The sequence below is a fragment of the Sorex araneus genome, chromosome 5 (genome assembly GCF_027595985.1).
Source record: "Sorex araneus isolate mSorAra2 chromosome 5, mSorAra2.pri, whole genome shotgun sequence".
Taxonomy (NCBI): Eukaryota; Metazoa; Chordata; class Mammalia; order Eulipotyphla; family Soricidae; genus Sorex; species Sorex araneus.
The window spans coordinates 55,652,201-55,669,625 of NC_073306.1; the positions used below are offsets into that span (position 1 = coordinate 55,652,201).

General features: G+C 59.3%; 1 protein-coding gene across 2 annotated transcripts in view; it reads right to left on the reverse strand.

Annotated features, from left to right (window-relative positions):
• IGSF21 (immunoglobin superfamily member 21) overlaps nt 1-17,425 on the reverse strand; it is a 252,856-nt gene that overhangs the window by 86,465 nt on the left and 148,966 nt on the right. For both annotated transcript variants that reach the window (XM_055140229.1, XM_055140228.1), the window contains exon 3: nt 2,800-2,921. In XM_055140229.1, the coding sequence (XP_054996204.1) occupies nt 2,800-2,921 (122 nt within the window). The remainder of the gene's footprint in view (nt 1-2,799; nt 2,922-17,425) is intronic.

The following is a 17,425-nucleotide window of genomic DNA, read 5'->3' on the forward strand; positions in this document are numbered from 1 at the left end:
GGGGCTGTTTGTTCCAGTCTCCCGCTCCCTGCTGGTCACTGGGGCCAACTGGTAATGGAGAAGAGGGCAGCACACAGCCACTAGATGGCGCTGCTGTGTGTCCTTGCCAACTCTCCATCCCTCTCTGGGCCTCCTGCCCCGGGGTGAAGGAGGGAGAACGAGGGTGGAGGGGTGGCACGCGGTGGTGGCTTGGGTCGGACCACCCTCAGATCCTTCCGCAGGGCTCTTAGGCCAGGTCCGGGGAACTAGAGCCTTGTATGTCAAGCAGAGCGAGGGAGACTAATGATGCGGGGAGTGACACTGGCTAGGTCCTGGGGACAACGGGAGGAACCGTGGATGAGATCAGGAAAGGCCAGGCTCTGGGCCTCTCATTGTAAGCCTCGGGAGGGTGGGTGCCCCCGGCCACACGGCAGCGGACATGCTGTGCGCAGACGCTGCACTTTCTGGAATGTTCTGTCTGGAACTCACCTGTGGAGGGTTTCCAGGCCCCCCCACCCACACATCTTGCTCACGCCCCTGGCTGCCTTCCTGCCCCACAGCCACGGAAGCGTCTTGATTTGGACTCCAATGCTCACGACACCCCCACCATCGCCCTAAACCCGGGGGCGGCAACCGGCAGAGAGACACGAACCCCCTTGGTTCACCAAGTGACACGTCGTTCACTTGGTGCAGATGCTGAGCTGGGACCTGAATCCAGGTCCTCGGTACCAAAGCCAAACTCCAGGAGCTCGGGTGAGCCTAGAGGTGAGGGTCTGAGGTCTCCCCGCTGGCAAGCAGAGCCAAGGAGCTGCCCCAGATGGCACAGCCACAGCCTCGGGTGAAAGACTGGGAACCCTGGGCTAGAATCTGGGAGGAGGGGGTTTCCTCTGACACCAGGGTAACCAAGAGGTGGGGTGGGGGCAGGGGGCTTCTGGGAAGCCTGAGCAGCGCGGTCACCACCTGTAATCTCATCTCAGATTCCCAGGGAGTTGGCTTTCCTCTGGCCAAATACAGTTTCATCTCCTCTTCCATCTTGATTGCCACTGACTTGCCTTAGATTCAACATTTTAAGGTGCCCCCGTCCTTCTAGGAAGTGGGTGTGGGTGGGCTCATCCACAGGAACAAAGGCACCGGGGAGAAGCCCCTCCCACGAGATTCTCACCAGATCCCACTCTCTCCCGGGTCTGAGTCCTGGAGAGGAGAGGAGAGGAGAGGAGAGGAGAGGAGAGGAGAGGAGAGGAGAGGAGAGGAGAGGAGAGGAGAGGAGAGGAGAGGAGAGGAGAGGAGAGGAGAGGGGAGGGGAGGGGAGGGGAGGGGAGGGGAGGGGAGGGGAGGGGAGGGGAGAGGGCAGGGCGTCTGCACTTCCCCTCCATGCAGACAGACTGCACTTTGCCACTTGGCATCTGCCTGAGTTTCTCCTCAACGCCCCAGCCCTCCCCCCACCGCTGGGACACTCGGGCTGAGGGAAGGCGCTGAGGAAGGCCCAGGAGGACTGGCTCATACAATCCTAGTTTGCAGATTTCAGGGAGAAGGGCGGGTCACAGACACATGAGGGCGGTGGAGAGGAGAGAGCCGGCCCAGGCCCGGAGACTCCAGCACTGGCCTCTAATGGCACCCCCCTGACCACACCCGCAGGCTTGTGTCCACGGCGGCATCTCTCCCAGTGCTCTGGGGGGGGCAATATTTCTGCCCTGGACACTGGGCAAAGCCTGGAGCAGTGCAGCACGAGATAGCATGCATGCATGCGTGCGTGCGTGTGTGTGTGTGTGTGTGTGTATGTGTGTGTGTGTGTGTCTGTGTGTCTGTGTCTGTGTCTGTGCACTCAGGGCCCCCTGAGGGACTCTCCTCACGCACAGACTGAGGCCCCTTCCCCAGAGTCAGGCTCGGTGCCGCAGTGGGGCCGAGGGGTGCGTGAGGAAGGGCCCCTGGGAGACACGGGTGGAGTTGGGTCCTGAAGGCTGAGGAGGGGTTCCCGGGGAACAGTGGGAAATGCCGTGGTGGGAAGGACCCCGTGGGCAGAAAGAGACGAGGAGGAGGAAATAGGGACTGGAGGGAGCACTGGGGCAGGGAGTGTAGGTGCACGGCACCCCCACGCCCATGGCACGGCCGGGCCTGTGTGGAGAGTCGCAGGGTCTGCGAGGGGCCAGAGGCAGCTCACGCGGTACAGCTTGTGTGTGCAGTCCTGGGTTTGGTCCCCAGCACCATGCACCAAGCACCTCCGGGGTGCCCCTCGGTGAGTCAGAATCCAACGTCTGCTCGGAGAGACGTGCGGGGAGCTGCTCCACCCTGGGGCTCGCCCTCCCCTATCGGCGGCTGCTGTGTGGCCTGGGCTGCTTAATGTCCTGGGATCCGGGTCCCCAGGGTGCCCTTGGGGAATGGCAGGATGTCACTTAGGCTTCTGAGACTGGCCACATCCCTCCCAGCTGTGTGACGTCAAACCCTGGCTCACCCTCTCTGGGCCTGGAAAACTCACCGGGACTGTTGGAGGGGCTGACTGGAGTGGCCAACACCGAGGGCATGTGACAGAGCTGTTACCAGACCAGCGAACGACCCTCTAGGGAACAGGGCCCACAGCCCACAGTATGGCCCCCAGCTCTGCCTTCCGGCCTAGGACCCACCCCGGGAGCACAGTGGGGTGCAGCTGAGCCCTGGGGATGGTTTCTGAGGGCCTGGGCCTCACCTCACGGTGACTGGACACCAGGTCCCCTCGGCCCCCCACCTCGCCTCACAGTAACTGGACACCAGGTCCCCCCGCCCCGGCCCCCCGCCTCACCTCACAGTGGCTGGACACCAGGTCCCCCCCCCAGCCCCCCGCCTCACCTCACGGTGGACTGGTACACCAGGTCCTCCCGCTTGCGGTAGTTTTCCATGTGTGAGTAGTTGGTGGAGAACATGGCGTCAAAGGTGAAGATCTTCTGCTTGATGGTGCCACCGTCTGTCACCTGCGGCACAGAGAGAGCCCCTGTGAGTGCCCAGCCGGCCCTGCCGCCCTTCCCTCCGGGCAGAGGACAGGAGCCCCCTGCCTGCCCGGGAGGAGCCCGGCTTCACTGGCAACATCCGGCCGGCGGCCGTGACTTTACCCACCCCCTCGCCCCACAGGGCAGCTGAGGTACCTCTGCAGGGACCCCCGAGGGTCACGGCCAGGCGGGCACAGAGTGGATGTTCTCTCTGGCTCCTTTACCTGTGTGGGGAGGGGGAAGGAGCTTGGTGTCCCACTGCGCAGCCTTGCCTGAGTGACCAGCAACTGCGGCACTAGTCACAATGGCCAAAATCTGGAAACAGCCCGAGTGCCCAAGAACAGAGGAGCATCCAGATAAGGAAACTATGGTACATCTACACAATGGAATACTATGCAGCCACCAGGAAAAAGGAAGTCAGAAAATTCGCTTATAAATGGACGGACATGGAGAGTATCATGCTAAGTGAAATGAGTCAAAGGGAGAGGGACAGACATAGAAGGACTGCACACGTTTGCAGGAAATTATGAAATATAGTAGCACTATAGCACTGTCGTCCCGTTGCTCATCGGTTTGCTCGAGCAGGCACCAGTAAAGTCTCCATTGTGACACTTGTTACTGTGTTTGGCATATCGAACATACTACGGGTAGTTTGCCAGGCTCTGCTGTACAGGCGGGATACTCTCGGTAGCTTGCTGGGCTCTCCGAGAGGGACGGAGGAATCGAACCCGGGTCGGCTGTGTCCAAGTCATATGCCTTACCCACTGTGCTATTGCTCCAGTCCATAAAACATAGTATGAAACTAATATCCAAGGATGGTAGAAACAATGGCTAGGAGGAACCGTCCACAGTTGGAAGCTTGCCACCAGGGGGAGTGGGGTGGGGGTAGGTGGTGAAGGGAAGCTAGAATAGAGAAGGGACCACTGGCAAGGATAGTTGGAAATGATCACTTTGGACAACTGCTGAACTGACTGAACAGCAGAACCAACTGCTGAAAGGAAGTCAGGGGACAAACATGATAACCTTTCAGTATCTGTATTGCAAACCATAATGCCCCAAAGGAGAGAGGAGAGGCAGACACAGAGACAGAGAGAGACAGAGAGAGAGAAGATAATTGGTGGGGGCGAGAGAAACTGGAACATTGGTGGCAGGAAATGTTCACTGGTGAAGGGATGGGTGTTGGGATATTGTATGACTGAAACCTAAACATGAATAGCTTTGTGGTTGTCTATCTCATGGGAAAGAAAGAAAGAAAGAAAGAAAGAAAGAAAGAAAGAAAGAAAGAAAGAAAGAAAGAAAGAAAGAAAGAAAGAAAGAAAGAAAGGAGGAAGGAAGGAAGAAGAAAGGAAGGAAGGAAGGAAGGAAGGAAGGAAGGAAGGAAGGAAGGAAGGAAGGAAGGAAGGAAGGAAGGAAGGAAGGAAGGAGAGAAGAAAAGAAGAGAAGAAGGGAGGGAGGGAGGGAGGGAGGGAGGGAAGGAGGGATAGAGAAAGAAGACAAGAGAACAGGAAGTTGACGCTCCTGTGAAGACCTCTGAGGGGGAAACTTTCTCAGACATCCTTTGAGGTCCTAGTCCCGGAAAGTCAGGGGGCCATGAGGAAGGGCTACCTTCATCCCGGGCCTAGGGCAGTCAGGGAGGGCTTCTTAGAGGAAGCAATACCTAACTTGTCTTCCACAGGAGCAGTGGGAATCAGCCAGGCAAGATTAGTGCCCTACAGAAATGTCTCTGGAACCCAACCCTTTACAGTCTGGGATCCCAGAAGCACGCGGCCGCGGCACCCGAGATTTTAAAAAATGAGCGGGGAAACTCGAGCAAAATATAATGCCCCAGAGTAGAGAAAGAGTATTGGTGAAATTGCCTGCCATGGAGGCAGGGTGAGGACTGGGATTGGGGGGGATATACTGGGGACACTGGTGGTGGAAAGTGTGCACTGGTGGGGGGATGGGTGTTCCTTCATTGTACGGCTGAATCTCGAACATGAAAACTTTGTAACTGTATCTCATGGTGATTTTTAAAAAAAAGTGATGTGGAGTTCATGCTCGATTCAACCCGTTTAATCAATGGCTGAATAAATAGCATTACTCCTAACATTAAAAAAAATATATTAACTCCCCCACCCAAAAATTACCCAGGCAAAAAGTGGGAAGTCTGTGAGATACAAGATGACAGCAGGATCCAAGGTCCTGGGGCGGAATGGATAGGGCGATGTTGTTGAAAAGGACTGTGATCAGAGCGTCTGAAGCAGAAAGGATGAGAAGGTATCAAAAGCCCTGCCAGGCCCAGACCCAGAGAAGCTCAGCTCCCTGAAGGCAAAGCCCACACGGGGTTCTGCGTACAAACTCCCTCTAGGTGAGGACCAGCGGGAGAGAGAGACAGGCTGGGCGGGAGGTCTGAGGATCCCCGTCTCTCCGGAGAACAGCAGCCCCGGGAAGGCAGGGACGCCCCCGGAGGTGTCAGTAAAGCTGGGACTGGAAGACCAGGGCTGCCTAGGTGCCCAGCGGTTCAAGGTGGAGGAAAAGCCAGACCCGAGTGTCCGGTGCTCCCGGCCGCGGCCCTCCCAGCCCCACCCCCCTCTGGGCTGCCTCCCGCTAATGAAAGTGTTACTCCACAAAGCAGCAAGGTATGTGTTGTCACTGTTTCAATTATTTATCTGTTTACTCGGCTGCAGTTTTCCGCTTGTCTCAGCAACTCTATTATAGACCTGCAGCCAGCAGCCCCTCGCCACTCAGCTGGGCTCCGCGCTAACAGCCTGCAACCGAGGCCCCACGCCTGGGCCTGGAGAACTGGAATTAACTCCCTGCGGCTCTGCCTGGCAGGGCAGGGGGGAGGGGCTGGGGGCGGGGCCGCGGGGGCGGGGTCACTGCTGGCTGACTCCGAAGGGACTGGAGCTCCCAGGGGCTTGAAGCCACCTGGGCCCCGCCGGCACATCTGGGCCCAAGATGACTTGCACCACATCTGTGTGGCTGCAGGGACTGGTTTAAGGGACGCGGGGGTCTGTGCAGGCCAGCCAGCATCTATTGAGCACCAGCTGTGTGCCAGGCACCGCCGAGGACATCGGTGGGGTGCCCCTCCTAGACTTCCAGCTTTCGGAGATGAAAGAGACTGGGCCCAGGGGCTGGCTCGGGGGCTAGAAGCACCTGTCTTACAAGCGTGAGGTCTGGGGGTTGGTGCCCGGTATCGCCCCATGTGTCCAGCACTGTCCTGGGAGCTCTGTGTCTGGGATGGTTCCCCTGGGGCTGTGATATCCAGGGCCCAGTCCGGTGGGTGCGAGCCCCACAGCCCAGCGTGCCCGCGCCGAGACCAGAGTATGAGCCCTGGAGATCACGTGTGGGAGTACCAGCCCCCCCCCCCAGCACCAGAAGGGGACAGCAGCAAAGGGGGTGGCAGAGAGCTGCCTCTGTCCCTCAGCGCAGGCCAGAGGGTCAGAATGACAGACCCGAGAGCGTTAGTGGCAAGACTACAACACCCCGCCCAACACCCCCAACCCACCCCGCCATGGACGCTGCCCCTAGCCCCAGTCTCACACAAGTGCTCTGACCCCTCTGGGGCTTATGCTGTGGGAGCAAGAGGATGTGCAAGTGACCAGAGGAACAGAGGGACGGGGGATGGAGGGACACAGAGAGGGATGGAGGGACACAGAGGGTTGGAGGGATGCAGGGACACAGAGGGGTGGAGGGATGGAGGGACACAGAGGGATGGAGGGGTGGAGGGACACAGAGGGGTGGAGGGGTGGAGGGACACAGAGGGGTGGAGGGGTGGAGGGACACAGAGGGGTGGAGGGATGGAGGGACACAGAGGGGTGGAGGGATGCAGGGACACAGAGGGATGGAGGGGTGGAGGGACAGAGAGGGATGGAGGGGTGGAGGGACACAGAGGGGTGGAGGGATGGAGGGACACAGAGGGATGGAGGGATGGAGGGGTGGAGGGACACAGAGGGATGGAGGGATGGAGGGACACAGAGGGATGGAGGGATGGAGGGGTGGAGGGACACAGAGGGATGGAGGGGTGGAGGGACACAGAGGGGTGGAGGGGTGGAGGGACACAGAGGGGTGGAGGGGTGGAGGGACACAGAGGAATGGAGGGGTGGAGGGACACAGAGGGATGGAGGGATGGAGGGGTGGAGGGACACAGAGGAGTGGAGGGATGGAGGGACACAGAGGGATGGAGGGATGGAGGGGTGGAGGGACACAGAGGAGTGGAGGGATGGAGGGACACAGAGGGATGGAGGGATGGAGGGGTGGAGGGACATAGAGGGATGGAGGGACACAGAGGGGTGGAGGGATGGAGGGACACAGAGGGACACTAGAATGGAGGGGTGGAGGGACACAGAGGGATGGAGGGATTGAGGGGTGGAGGGACACAGAGGGATGGAGGGATGGAGGGACACAGAGGGACGCAGGGATGGAGGGATGTGAGACGGAAGGACAGAGGGAATGGAGGGACGGAGGGACAGAGGGACAAGGGACAGAGCACTGTGTCCTTGGGCTCTCGCCTTTCTCTGCAGCAGGAGTGGGACAGCTCCCGGGGGGGAGGAGCAGGGTGGAGGCAGAGGGAGGCAAAGGGGGGCCGTGCCTCCCAGACAGGGTCCTCCTTGGGGACGGGGGTGGTTGCTGCCCATCTCTGAGGACACTTGGCAGTCTGGGGTGGTCTCAGTTGTCACACCTCTGGGGCGAGGGTCTGCACTGGCATCCAGCTAGCAGCAGGGGGCTGTGGGCTCCCTGCAGCGACACACTGGCAGGGCCTTCCGGAGCATCATCCAGCCCCACTCGCCCACCCACAGAGCCGGGGCTGGGAAGCACACCTGCAGCCCACTACTGTCTCCCTGGGAAGGGAGCCTGTGAACCACAACCCCCCCACCACCCCACTTTGCAGATGGGAAAACTGAGGCTTGGAGAGGTGTCAGGATTCCCCTGAGTTTCTACCTCAAGAGTTTGGCCAAGCTCTCGCTGCCGCGGTGGGTGTCCAGCCGTCCCCGTTCCCTGCTAAGCTGCAGAGCTGGGGATGCACCAAACTCCACTTAGCGCCCCCACCCCTTTGCCAGGCCCCCAGGCTCTTTCCCAGGAAGGCCCCCTGAGGCTGCGGGGGAGCTGAAACCACCCTGGAGGGCTCCCTCAGTCCACACCCCCGTGGCGCCTCCCTCCAGGTACTGCCTTTTTATCTCCCCCTAAAATGCGGCAGCCCTTATCATCCCATCTCAAATTTCACTCCATTTTTTTTATTATACAAAGGAGGAAAAAAATCTGTCGGTAAAACTGTCTTCTCAAATTTATTCGCTGGGACTGAGGGTTTTATTACTAGGAAAATACTCCCGCACCCCACACAGGCGCGCACAGCCTCACGCGCCCCAGAGAAAGCTCCTAGGAAGGATTATCGAAGCCATAAATCGCCGTGTGGGCTGAGGGCTGGAGGGAGGGGGTGCGGGGGCAGGGGTTCAAGGACGCACCTAGTTTCCCTTTGGTTTTATTTGCCTGTTTCTCTGGGGCGCCCGGCTGGGGCCTCCCCCTCAGAGGAACGAAGTACAAGTTGCGTTTAACCTCCTCCTCCGTGGGTAGCTGCAGACGAGCATCTGTCTTGATTCCCGCCCAGACTCCCCGTCCCCAGCCCCTCTGAGCTCTGACCTCCTGCAAGGGAGTGCCCTGGCAGGTGCCAGGTCTCTGCTGTTTGCAAGGGGGTGACCCAGTAGTTGCCGACGGTGAAAGCCCTCAAGCCAGAGTCTGTGGGCAGTGGGCGTGATGAGGGCTAGGATGAGAGCCGGCTGGTCTGTCCCTTAGTTCCGGGAACTTTCTCCCCGGACTAAGATATACAGACAGACCACACCCCCAACCTCCAGAAGCACAGAAGTGAACTTCAGACAATGGATGCAGTGGACTTTAGACAACGGATTCAGTGAACTTCAGACAACGAATGCAGTGAACTTCAGACAACGGATGCAGTGAACTTCAGACAACAGATGCGGTGAACTTCAGACAACGGATGCAGTGAACTTCAGACAACAGTCACAGCTAGCTGCCCGTGCATCAGGATCTCAGTCTGCTGGGCCCACTATGAGCTGACAGGCTAGGAGCTGAAGTCCATAACTGTGGTCACATGCACTGGCCAAGTGTTACCTGACGCCTGTGGTGGGGCCAAGGGAAGGCTCCTGAAGGAGGTGAGCGCTGAGAAGGACACAGTCCTGACTGCACCCCCTGCCACAAAGGGCGGGCTTTGAGCAAGAAGCAGGTAGGTTTCCTCCACCCCCACCTCTGTTCTTGATTCCTGTTCCTAACTTCTGCCCCCTGAGCAAGTCGCTTTGCCTCTCCTGGTCTCAGTCTCCTCATCTGTGAAATGGGGATAAGTCAAATCGCCTGCCTGCAAGGATGAACCGAGAGGGGACTGACAATGACACGCAGAGACGGCTACCTGTCTGCTGACACTCACCCACACCCCCTCTTCACTGGGCCCTCCCCCACCCCAGTCGGGCTGGGGATCTCTGCTCTGAGAAGCCAGAGGAGGCAGCTGGCCAGTAGATGAAGGGAAGGGGCCAGGTCTAGGGGGAGGCGGGGCCAGACTAGCAGGGCCTGGGGGCAGGGGCAGGAGTGTGGGCCCAGGGCTGAGGTCCAGGAGCTGCTGGCAGCCACTGTATCAGCAGGGAGAGAGAGTTTAGGGTGTATGGAGCAAGTACCTGCAGGGGCCAGGTTGAGACTGGGGGGGCATAGTGGGCGGGGCCAGCAGGGCAGAGGGCAGAGCGGGAGGGGCAGCCAAGAAGACGGGACAAAGTGCCCCTGGGGACCTGTGGGTTTCCCGTTCTCAGAGGGAGGCATGCTAGGTGGTGATCCATCCTCTCAACAGCTTCCACGGATGTGAGCTCTCGGTGGGCGGGGTGGGGGGGGAACACGTGTCTCTTCCACCCCCTCCCCCTCTCCTTTCTCTCTCCCTCTCTCCTCTCCCCTTTCTCTCTCCCTCTCTCTCCCCTTTCTCTCTCCTCTCTCTCCTTTCTCTCACTCTCTCTCACTCTCTCTCCCCTTTCTCTCTCCTTTCTCTCTCCCTCTCTCTCACTCTCTCCCCTTTCTCTCTCCCTCTTTTTCTCTCTCCCTTCTCTCTCCCTCTCTTTTCTCTCTCTCCCTCTCTCTCACTCTCCTCTCTCCCTCTCTCTCACTCTCTCTACCCTTTCTCCTTTCTCTCTCCCTCTCTCTCTTTTTCTCTCTCCTTTCTCTCTCCCTCTCCTTTCTCTCTCTCACTCTCCTCTCTCCTTTCTCTCTCCCTCTCTCTCACTCTCCCCTTTATCCCTCTCTCTCTTTTTCTCTCTCCTTTCTCTCTCCCTCTCTCTCCCTCTCCTCTCTCTCCTTTCTCTCTCTCCCCTTTTTTTTCTCTCTCTCCTTTCTCTCTCCTCTTTCTCCATTTTTCCTCTCTTTTCTTTATTTCTCTCTTTTTCTCCTCTTTTCTCTCTCTCTTTTTTTCACTCCTTATTGTTTTGGGACCATACCCGGCGATGCTTAGGGGTTCACTCCCAGTTCTGCAGTCAGGAATTACCCCTGGTGGGACTCCAGGGGACCATATGGGGGTGCCAGGGATAGAACCCAGGTCAGCCATGTGCAAGGCAAACGCCTTACTATGCTGTCATTGTGTATCACTCCGCCCAATCAATCGCTTACTTTTCCTTAGGTCGGAGGTAGGGATGTTGGTGTGGGGCCGGGGTCAGGCTCGGATGAAGGCCATGGATGCAGAGGTCCTCAAGAATGAGCTCCCCGCCCCCGCCCCACTCCGCCCACTGCAGCCTCTTGTCTACAACTTCCCTGAGCAGCTTTCCTGTGGCCGGAGCTCAGAAGCGTCTGATCCCACAGGTTGGCTCTGCACTGCTCCCCCACTCCAGGCCTCAGTCTCCCTAAAAGTTCAAGGCAGTGATTTGGGTCAGGGTGGTCTGTGCTTCTCACACGCTTGAGAAGGACGTCATCCAAGTCTTGCCCACCAGGGCACAGCCGGCTACCCGCAGGCACCCAGATGCAGGAGCCAGCTCAGAGCTCCGCCCGCCGTCCACGCAGCAAACCCAGCGCCACAAAGCTCGGCTGAGTGACTGCTCAGAGTGTGGGCGAATGAACTCATTCCAGCCGGCGCCCCGAGCGTCTCCCCTGGCCAGACTTATTGGAAAAACAAATAAGTCTCCGACTTCAGCCATCTCCCCCATGTCCGTAGGTGCCGGCATCAGGAAACTCGGAACAGAGCGAGGACAGGGCTTGGTCGGGGGCAGAACTCACCTCCCCGCCCCCCACCCTTCTTCTCTTTGTGTTCCACAAAACCAATTACAGGTTGGAAATAGCTGTAATAAACTTGATATCCCACTTACGGGCCAATCCCGCCGCGGCTGGAAAGTGTAATAGTGGCGGAGCGAGAGCTGCCGGTGTGTTTTGCCGGAGCTGTTTAAATTGCCTGCCTACATTATCCCGAGTCCTCTCCAGCCGGGAAGGAATTTGCTCCCTTGGAAATGGAGCAGCTGAGGTCCCCGTGGCAGGGCTGCAGGAGGCAGGGCTTACAAGGAGGGCTGTAATAAACAGATTAGACACGGAGGGGTGGCTGGGGCCTGGGCCCTGGAGTCAGGCAGACCCTGGTTCGAATCCCAGCACAGGTCGGGCACGTGGGGAATGGGTGCAGGCCCGGAGGGCTGTGAGGAGGGGCGAGAGGGAGCAGGGCATGGGATGGCACTCGTAACAGAGTTGGCTGCTCCTGCTGGGGACCTCGCCCCTTCCTGGCTCTGAGCCTCTCTGAGCCTCAGTTTCCTTGCCTGTCGCGTGAGGGAGACTGGAAGAGCTTCTTGGCCCTAGGTTGTGAGATCTGCTAAAAAGATGACTGGTGACGCCTAAGTGTCTGCGGTGACTGAGTCCCCTCGGCGACTGCTCTGGGCTTTGGAGGGGGTGGGGGACGAAGAGCTGATCTAGAAACGCCTGTCACCCAGAGGCCCCTCTGAGCTCTCAGCCCTATATGCCCAGCACCAGGATGGGCACGGGTGCAACTTTCATGTCCCCATGGGCAGAAGCCGCGAGGCTCGCCGTGGGGGCAGGGTGGACTCGGCCCACGTCAGCGGGCATGTCCCCACTCCCCGGGGAATGACTCTGATAAAGCTCCCCAGAGACCTGGAGAGACGGGGCCCCCCTTCATAAACGGGGTGGTGAGCTCGTGTGTCCTGAGGCGCCTTCCAAGGGCTGGTGCTCGGCCCTGGTGGAGGGAGGCGAGCTGAGATGGGGAGAAAAGCCATGGGCGGCTTCACTGCCACCAGGGGGGCATTCCCGGCTCCTCCAGGGACCCGGAGGGAAGAGGGCTGGCACGCCATTCCCTGGGACTCCCAGAGCAGACCCTGCTCCCCGGAGGACTCTCAGGCCCCATTTGTACAGCGAGGAACATCTTTCCCAGAGATGCAAACACCAGGGCCAGAGCCGGCCCAGCTGATAGGGCCAGGACTTGAGCCTGGCTCTGATCCCAAGGCCCAGAGAGGAGGGGACATAAGCTGCAGCTGAGTCGGGCCGAGTGCTGAGAGCGGGGTGAGGGGCGAGCAGGGGTCCTGCATAGAAGGAAACACGAGAGCGCCTGCCTGGTCCAGGGAGAGGGTCAGGGCACAGAGCTGCAGCCTCCCCAGGGCCTGTGGGAAGAGCACAGGGTTCCAGGCTTGCTGGTTGCCGTGGTAACCCTGGACCACTCCTCCTCCAGACCTCTGGCCCACCTGGTCCTCCTGCTGCATCTGGGCTGGGAGCTGGGCCGAAGGAGAAGGACGGGAAGGTCCCCAAGGGCACGGGGTAGGGGGGCAGGGGACCCTACTGCCACGGACTAGGAGGGGCCTCCATCTCTCTAGGGGTTCAGATGCCACCCCCGTGGCGTCTCCCCATGAGTCTGAGTTTCTGGCAGGGCTGCCCCCGCCAAGGACGTGGGGGAGCCAGTTTTGACAGAGACAGCTGGTGTCATAAATTGCCTTGTCTCATCTGGTTACCGTGCGATGGTAGACAGCAGCTCAGGGCTGGGTGCGGGTGGGCCGGGGGCTGGTGAGAACAGCCGGTGGGAGGGGGCTGATGGCTGCCTGTGTGGGGGCCGGACACATGGGCAGGTGCCAACAGAGGCGTGTGCAACTGGTGTGGGCACAAGGGCATGGGGGCCCGGAGCTGTGGTGGTGGCCAGAGGTGTGGGTGTGTATCTGCACCTGCCAGAGTAAACGCACAACGTGACAGGCTCTGACCCCTCTCCCCGAGGGTGCGAATGTGTGGGGCAAAGTGGAACCCAGGCAAGGGGGCTCCTAGGTCAGCTCAGCGCGCATGGGAGGGGCGTGCGGATTTGTGGATATGTAAGAGACACTGGGTCTGTGCAGCAAGCTCTGGAGTGAGTGCGTGCATGTGCGCATGTGTGCGTGTGTGCGCGCGTGTGTGTGTGCATGTGTGTGTGTGCATGTGTGTGTGTAGCTTCTTGATTCATGGTGTGTGTGCATGGAGGGTGTTGCCCCCCCAGCATCAACCCAGTCTACACCCTTTGGACCCTGCCCAGACCAGGAGGCTGGGGACATCAGCTAGGGAGCATACATGTGTGTGCGTGTGCATGTTCATATGTGTACCTATGTGTGCATGTGTGTGGGGGGGGTGTGTGGCTGTGTGTTTGCACTGGATGGGTGTGTGTGTCGAAAGTGCCAGGTTGGGAGATACATCATGCCAACCCCACCCTCTTGCCACCTGCCACTCGTTAAGGCGCAAAGTCACAGTTGGGGCCACCTGCTGGGCCCCCACACTCTGCCGGACCCCGGATATTCTGAGACTCCTCCCCTCTCCCGCACACCCCTTTCCACACCAAAGCTGCGGGAGGGGGAGGAGCCTTGGGGGTCACAGAGCCTCCTGGTCAGGCCGGAGCAGGGCCGGAGACTGTCACTTTCTGGAGCTTGCGCTGGACTTGGGCTTCAGGCAGTCCTGGCCAGAGCAGGATGGGGTGGCCCGCCACCGCAGGGGTGGGGCCCCACCGGGAGACACTGTCCCCCCATCCGCGCCTCTTTCCCCAGTGCGACCTCCCAGCAGCTCTTCCGGCTGCCAGGCTCTCCGGGCCCTGGAGTGCCCTGCTAGGGTCAGGAGGAGCCCTCACTGTCTCCTCCTCGCCTTGCAGACCCCTAACCAAGAGGGGAAGCCAGGCCCAGGGCCCCCCGACAGCAGGGCTGTGGTCGCCTCTGCCCCTGGATGAGGGGTTCGAGCTCAGAAAGCACAGTCACCCACTGGGTGCTGCACAGCTGCGGCCTGGACCACCTCGGGGCGGGGGGAGCGAGCCCTGCTCCCGCCACCTCCTTCCATTCCCACCGTGACTGGTGATGGTTCCAGGGTCGTGCAGTCACCCCCAAAGAGAGGCTCCTTCTCGGGACAGCCTGACTTTCTGGGGCACATTCTGGAGGGGTCGAGCTGGGTGGTGGGGAGGATGGGGCTTCTCAGCCACCTTCGCTCTCCCAGAGGTCACTTCTCATGACCTTCCTTGAACCCAGGTGACCTCAGCTTCCCACTTATTCATTCACTCCTCCATTCATCCATTTTTTCCTTCCTTCGTCCCTTTTCATTCATTCATCCATTCCCTAATATCTTCATCCCTTTATCACCCCTCCCTCTATCCACTTCTTCCTCTATTTATCTCTTCCTTCATCCCATATGATTCATCCATCCATGTCCTTCATTCACCCCTTCATTCATCCCTTTATCATGCATCCATCCATCCATTCCTTCATCCCTTTATTAGCCATCCATCCATCCATCCATCCATCCATCCATCCATCCATCCATGTGTTCATCTATCTCGCCATCAGTTCATTCATCCATCCATTCTTTATCCCTTGATTATCCATCCATCCATTCATCCATCCCTTCATCCTTCATCCACTCCTTCATCCATCCCTGGGTTCACACCTGTGTGGATGGGGTGTTTCCAGCCAGGGCTCCTCCCAGACGCAGTTCCTCCCGGCTAGTGTGTCCCAGGCGCCAGGGAGGGCCCTCCTTGTGCTCGGCAGGTGCTGCTGGCAATCAGGCCCGTGTTAGCAGGACCATCTCACCAGCAGCCCTGTGGGCATTGCCCACTGGCCGCCCGGGCCAGCCCAGCCTGCCCACCTGCTCACACCCCAGGGTGGGGCAGTCCCGCCGTTTTGCAAAGGTGGCAGATCCTGCCAGGAGTGCGTGTCGTGGCAACACGGGCTCAGAGACAGAGTCTGTGCTGCTGGGCATGAGCAGTGCCCACTGGAGAGAGGGGTGCTGAGCCGGGGAGGCAGGAGGTGACCCTCCCTCCCCGCTCAGCCCTGGGTGCCGGGAACGTGTGTTCTCTCCTCTCCCGGCTGGCACCAGGCGGGCAGGCAGAGCTGCCCCCACTCACTCGCCATGACTGGGTGGAGGTGGGTCAGGCTCTGGCTGTGGGTGGGGGTGGGGGGACAAGCCAACCTGCCTGGCTCAGTGAGTCCGCATTCCAGTGGGAGGGGACAGACAACGGATCCAATTAAGAAAGATCAGAAAGAAGACATGTGGCCGATGGCGAGAAGCTTCCGTCACACAGGCCACGAGACCAGGGGGACGGATGGAGGAGGTGGGCCCAGGTGGGCTCAGAGTAGGCTGCCCAGGACCACCCAGCATGTTCTGAGGCAACTGGCCTGGTGGGGAGGGAGGCCGGACTTCCTGGGGGTGCGTTCAGGGGCTTCCTGCCAGCTCCCTGTGAACTCCTGCTCACTCAAAGCTCTGTCTGCTCCTCTTTCATCCCAACACCCCGCCCCCCTCCTGACAGGGCTCTCTGCATCTCTCAGCTGGGCTCGGGGGCTCAGAGAGGTCTGAATGGGCCCAGGAGCCCTCAGCCCAGGTCCAGCCTGGCCGAGGCAAGCCTCTTTCTGCAAAACCAGCCCTGGTCTTGCACAAGTCACTGCACTGGTGGGGGTGACCTGCAGCTTTCTCCCTTACTCCCCCAACACCAGACTGTGAGCATTTGCAAACATACGGAAGGGCGTACAGGTTATTCCAATAACCTCCCACCCTCACACAGCCCCTGCAATTAGCATTTGCCCACCATGCGTTATCTGGTGCCTCTCCCCACCTTCCCAGCCACTTCCTCCCACACAGTCCAAAGCGGCAGACACGAGGAACATAGCTCTGAGACCTGTCAATATTTACACCCTTAATCTGAGTCCAGTACTTATTTATCACGTGGAGGAAGCCCGCACAGAGCCAGCCATAGAACCCAACCCATCTCATGAGGCAGAACATCACTGCCATTCCAGAAATTTCCTCTGCCCCTTCCTGGTTACCCTGGCTCCAAGCAGACAGCTGTTATTCTGGTCTTTTTTTCTTCTAATAGCATTTCCCTTCTCTTCCAGAATTTCATATAAGTGGAATCACGCTGTCTGCTGTCTTTAGGGAAGGCACTTTTCTCCCCCTGTAATATTTTTGGGATCTGCTCGCGCTATTGCATGCACTCCGGTTTATTCCTTTTATCACGGGGTAGACTCCTGTTAGATGAAGAGACAGCAGTGTGCACAGCCTGTTCTCTTGCTCACGGACACCTGGACAGTGGCCAAGCGGACTCCGCTCTGCAGGCAGCTGCTCAGGACATTCTCAGGCATGATTTTTCAATGAACACAGGTTTTCATTTCTGGTGCTATTTGCTTTGCTCAACCAGGAGCTGCTCGGCTGTCGATGCAGCTCCTGTTCCATGCTGCTGTGTGTGAGGCCCCGTGCTCGGGTGGAGGGGGTGATCTGCCTGGGCGGGGCTGGGCTCGGCACGCTGCAGGCCAAGTCGACCTCCGTGCATGCCATGTGCCACCCCGGCCCCAGTGCATGCTCCCTGGGGCCCCACTTCTCAGAGGACACCTGGTTGAGGCCCAAGTGTCTGCTATGAAGCTGTCAGAGATGAGGGGCGGAGCTGGCCCACTCAGGCTGGTGCCTCCAGACTGAGCTCTTCGCTGTGTCCTGACCCCTGTGGAAGCCACCAACTAGGCCAGCTGGCCGCCTGGCCCAGGTCACAGTGGCCGTGAGCAGCGCATGTGAGCTCCCAGGCCTCTTGGCCTTCAGGGTTCTTTTCTGCCTGCACTCTGGCTTCACCTTGGGACCCTTCAGAAAGGTCTCGGTCTCTGTCGCACCGACATTTCCTTCCAGAAGAAGGCTGGGAGAGGAGTCTGGGTTATTCAGGAGCAGCCGGGTCCCTGGGAAGAAGCCCGTCTCACTAACATCTGCCAATCCAGGCCCACCAGGTGAGGGTGGACAGCCCCAAGGAGATTGGCAGAGTCCGGAGGACAGCGGGGATGGGGGTGGGAGCAGGGTGGAGGCGGGGAGAGGCCGAGCAGGTGCAAAGTCCTCGATGAAGCCCAGTCCCTGGGTCTATCACATTAACACAGTTGTCAGTGTGGACCCTGCCCAGTGGCTGGTTTGGGGAGCCCAACTCTCAGTGCATGAAGAAGGCAATGGCAACTATGGGGGCTGTAGTGGATTAAGGCGGGGGGGTCCCCATTTGGGGAGGCCCACGTCCTTCCCATCCTTCTCTTTGA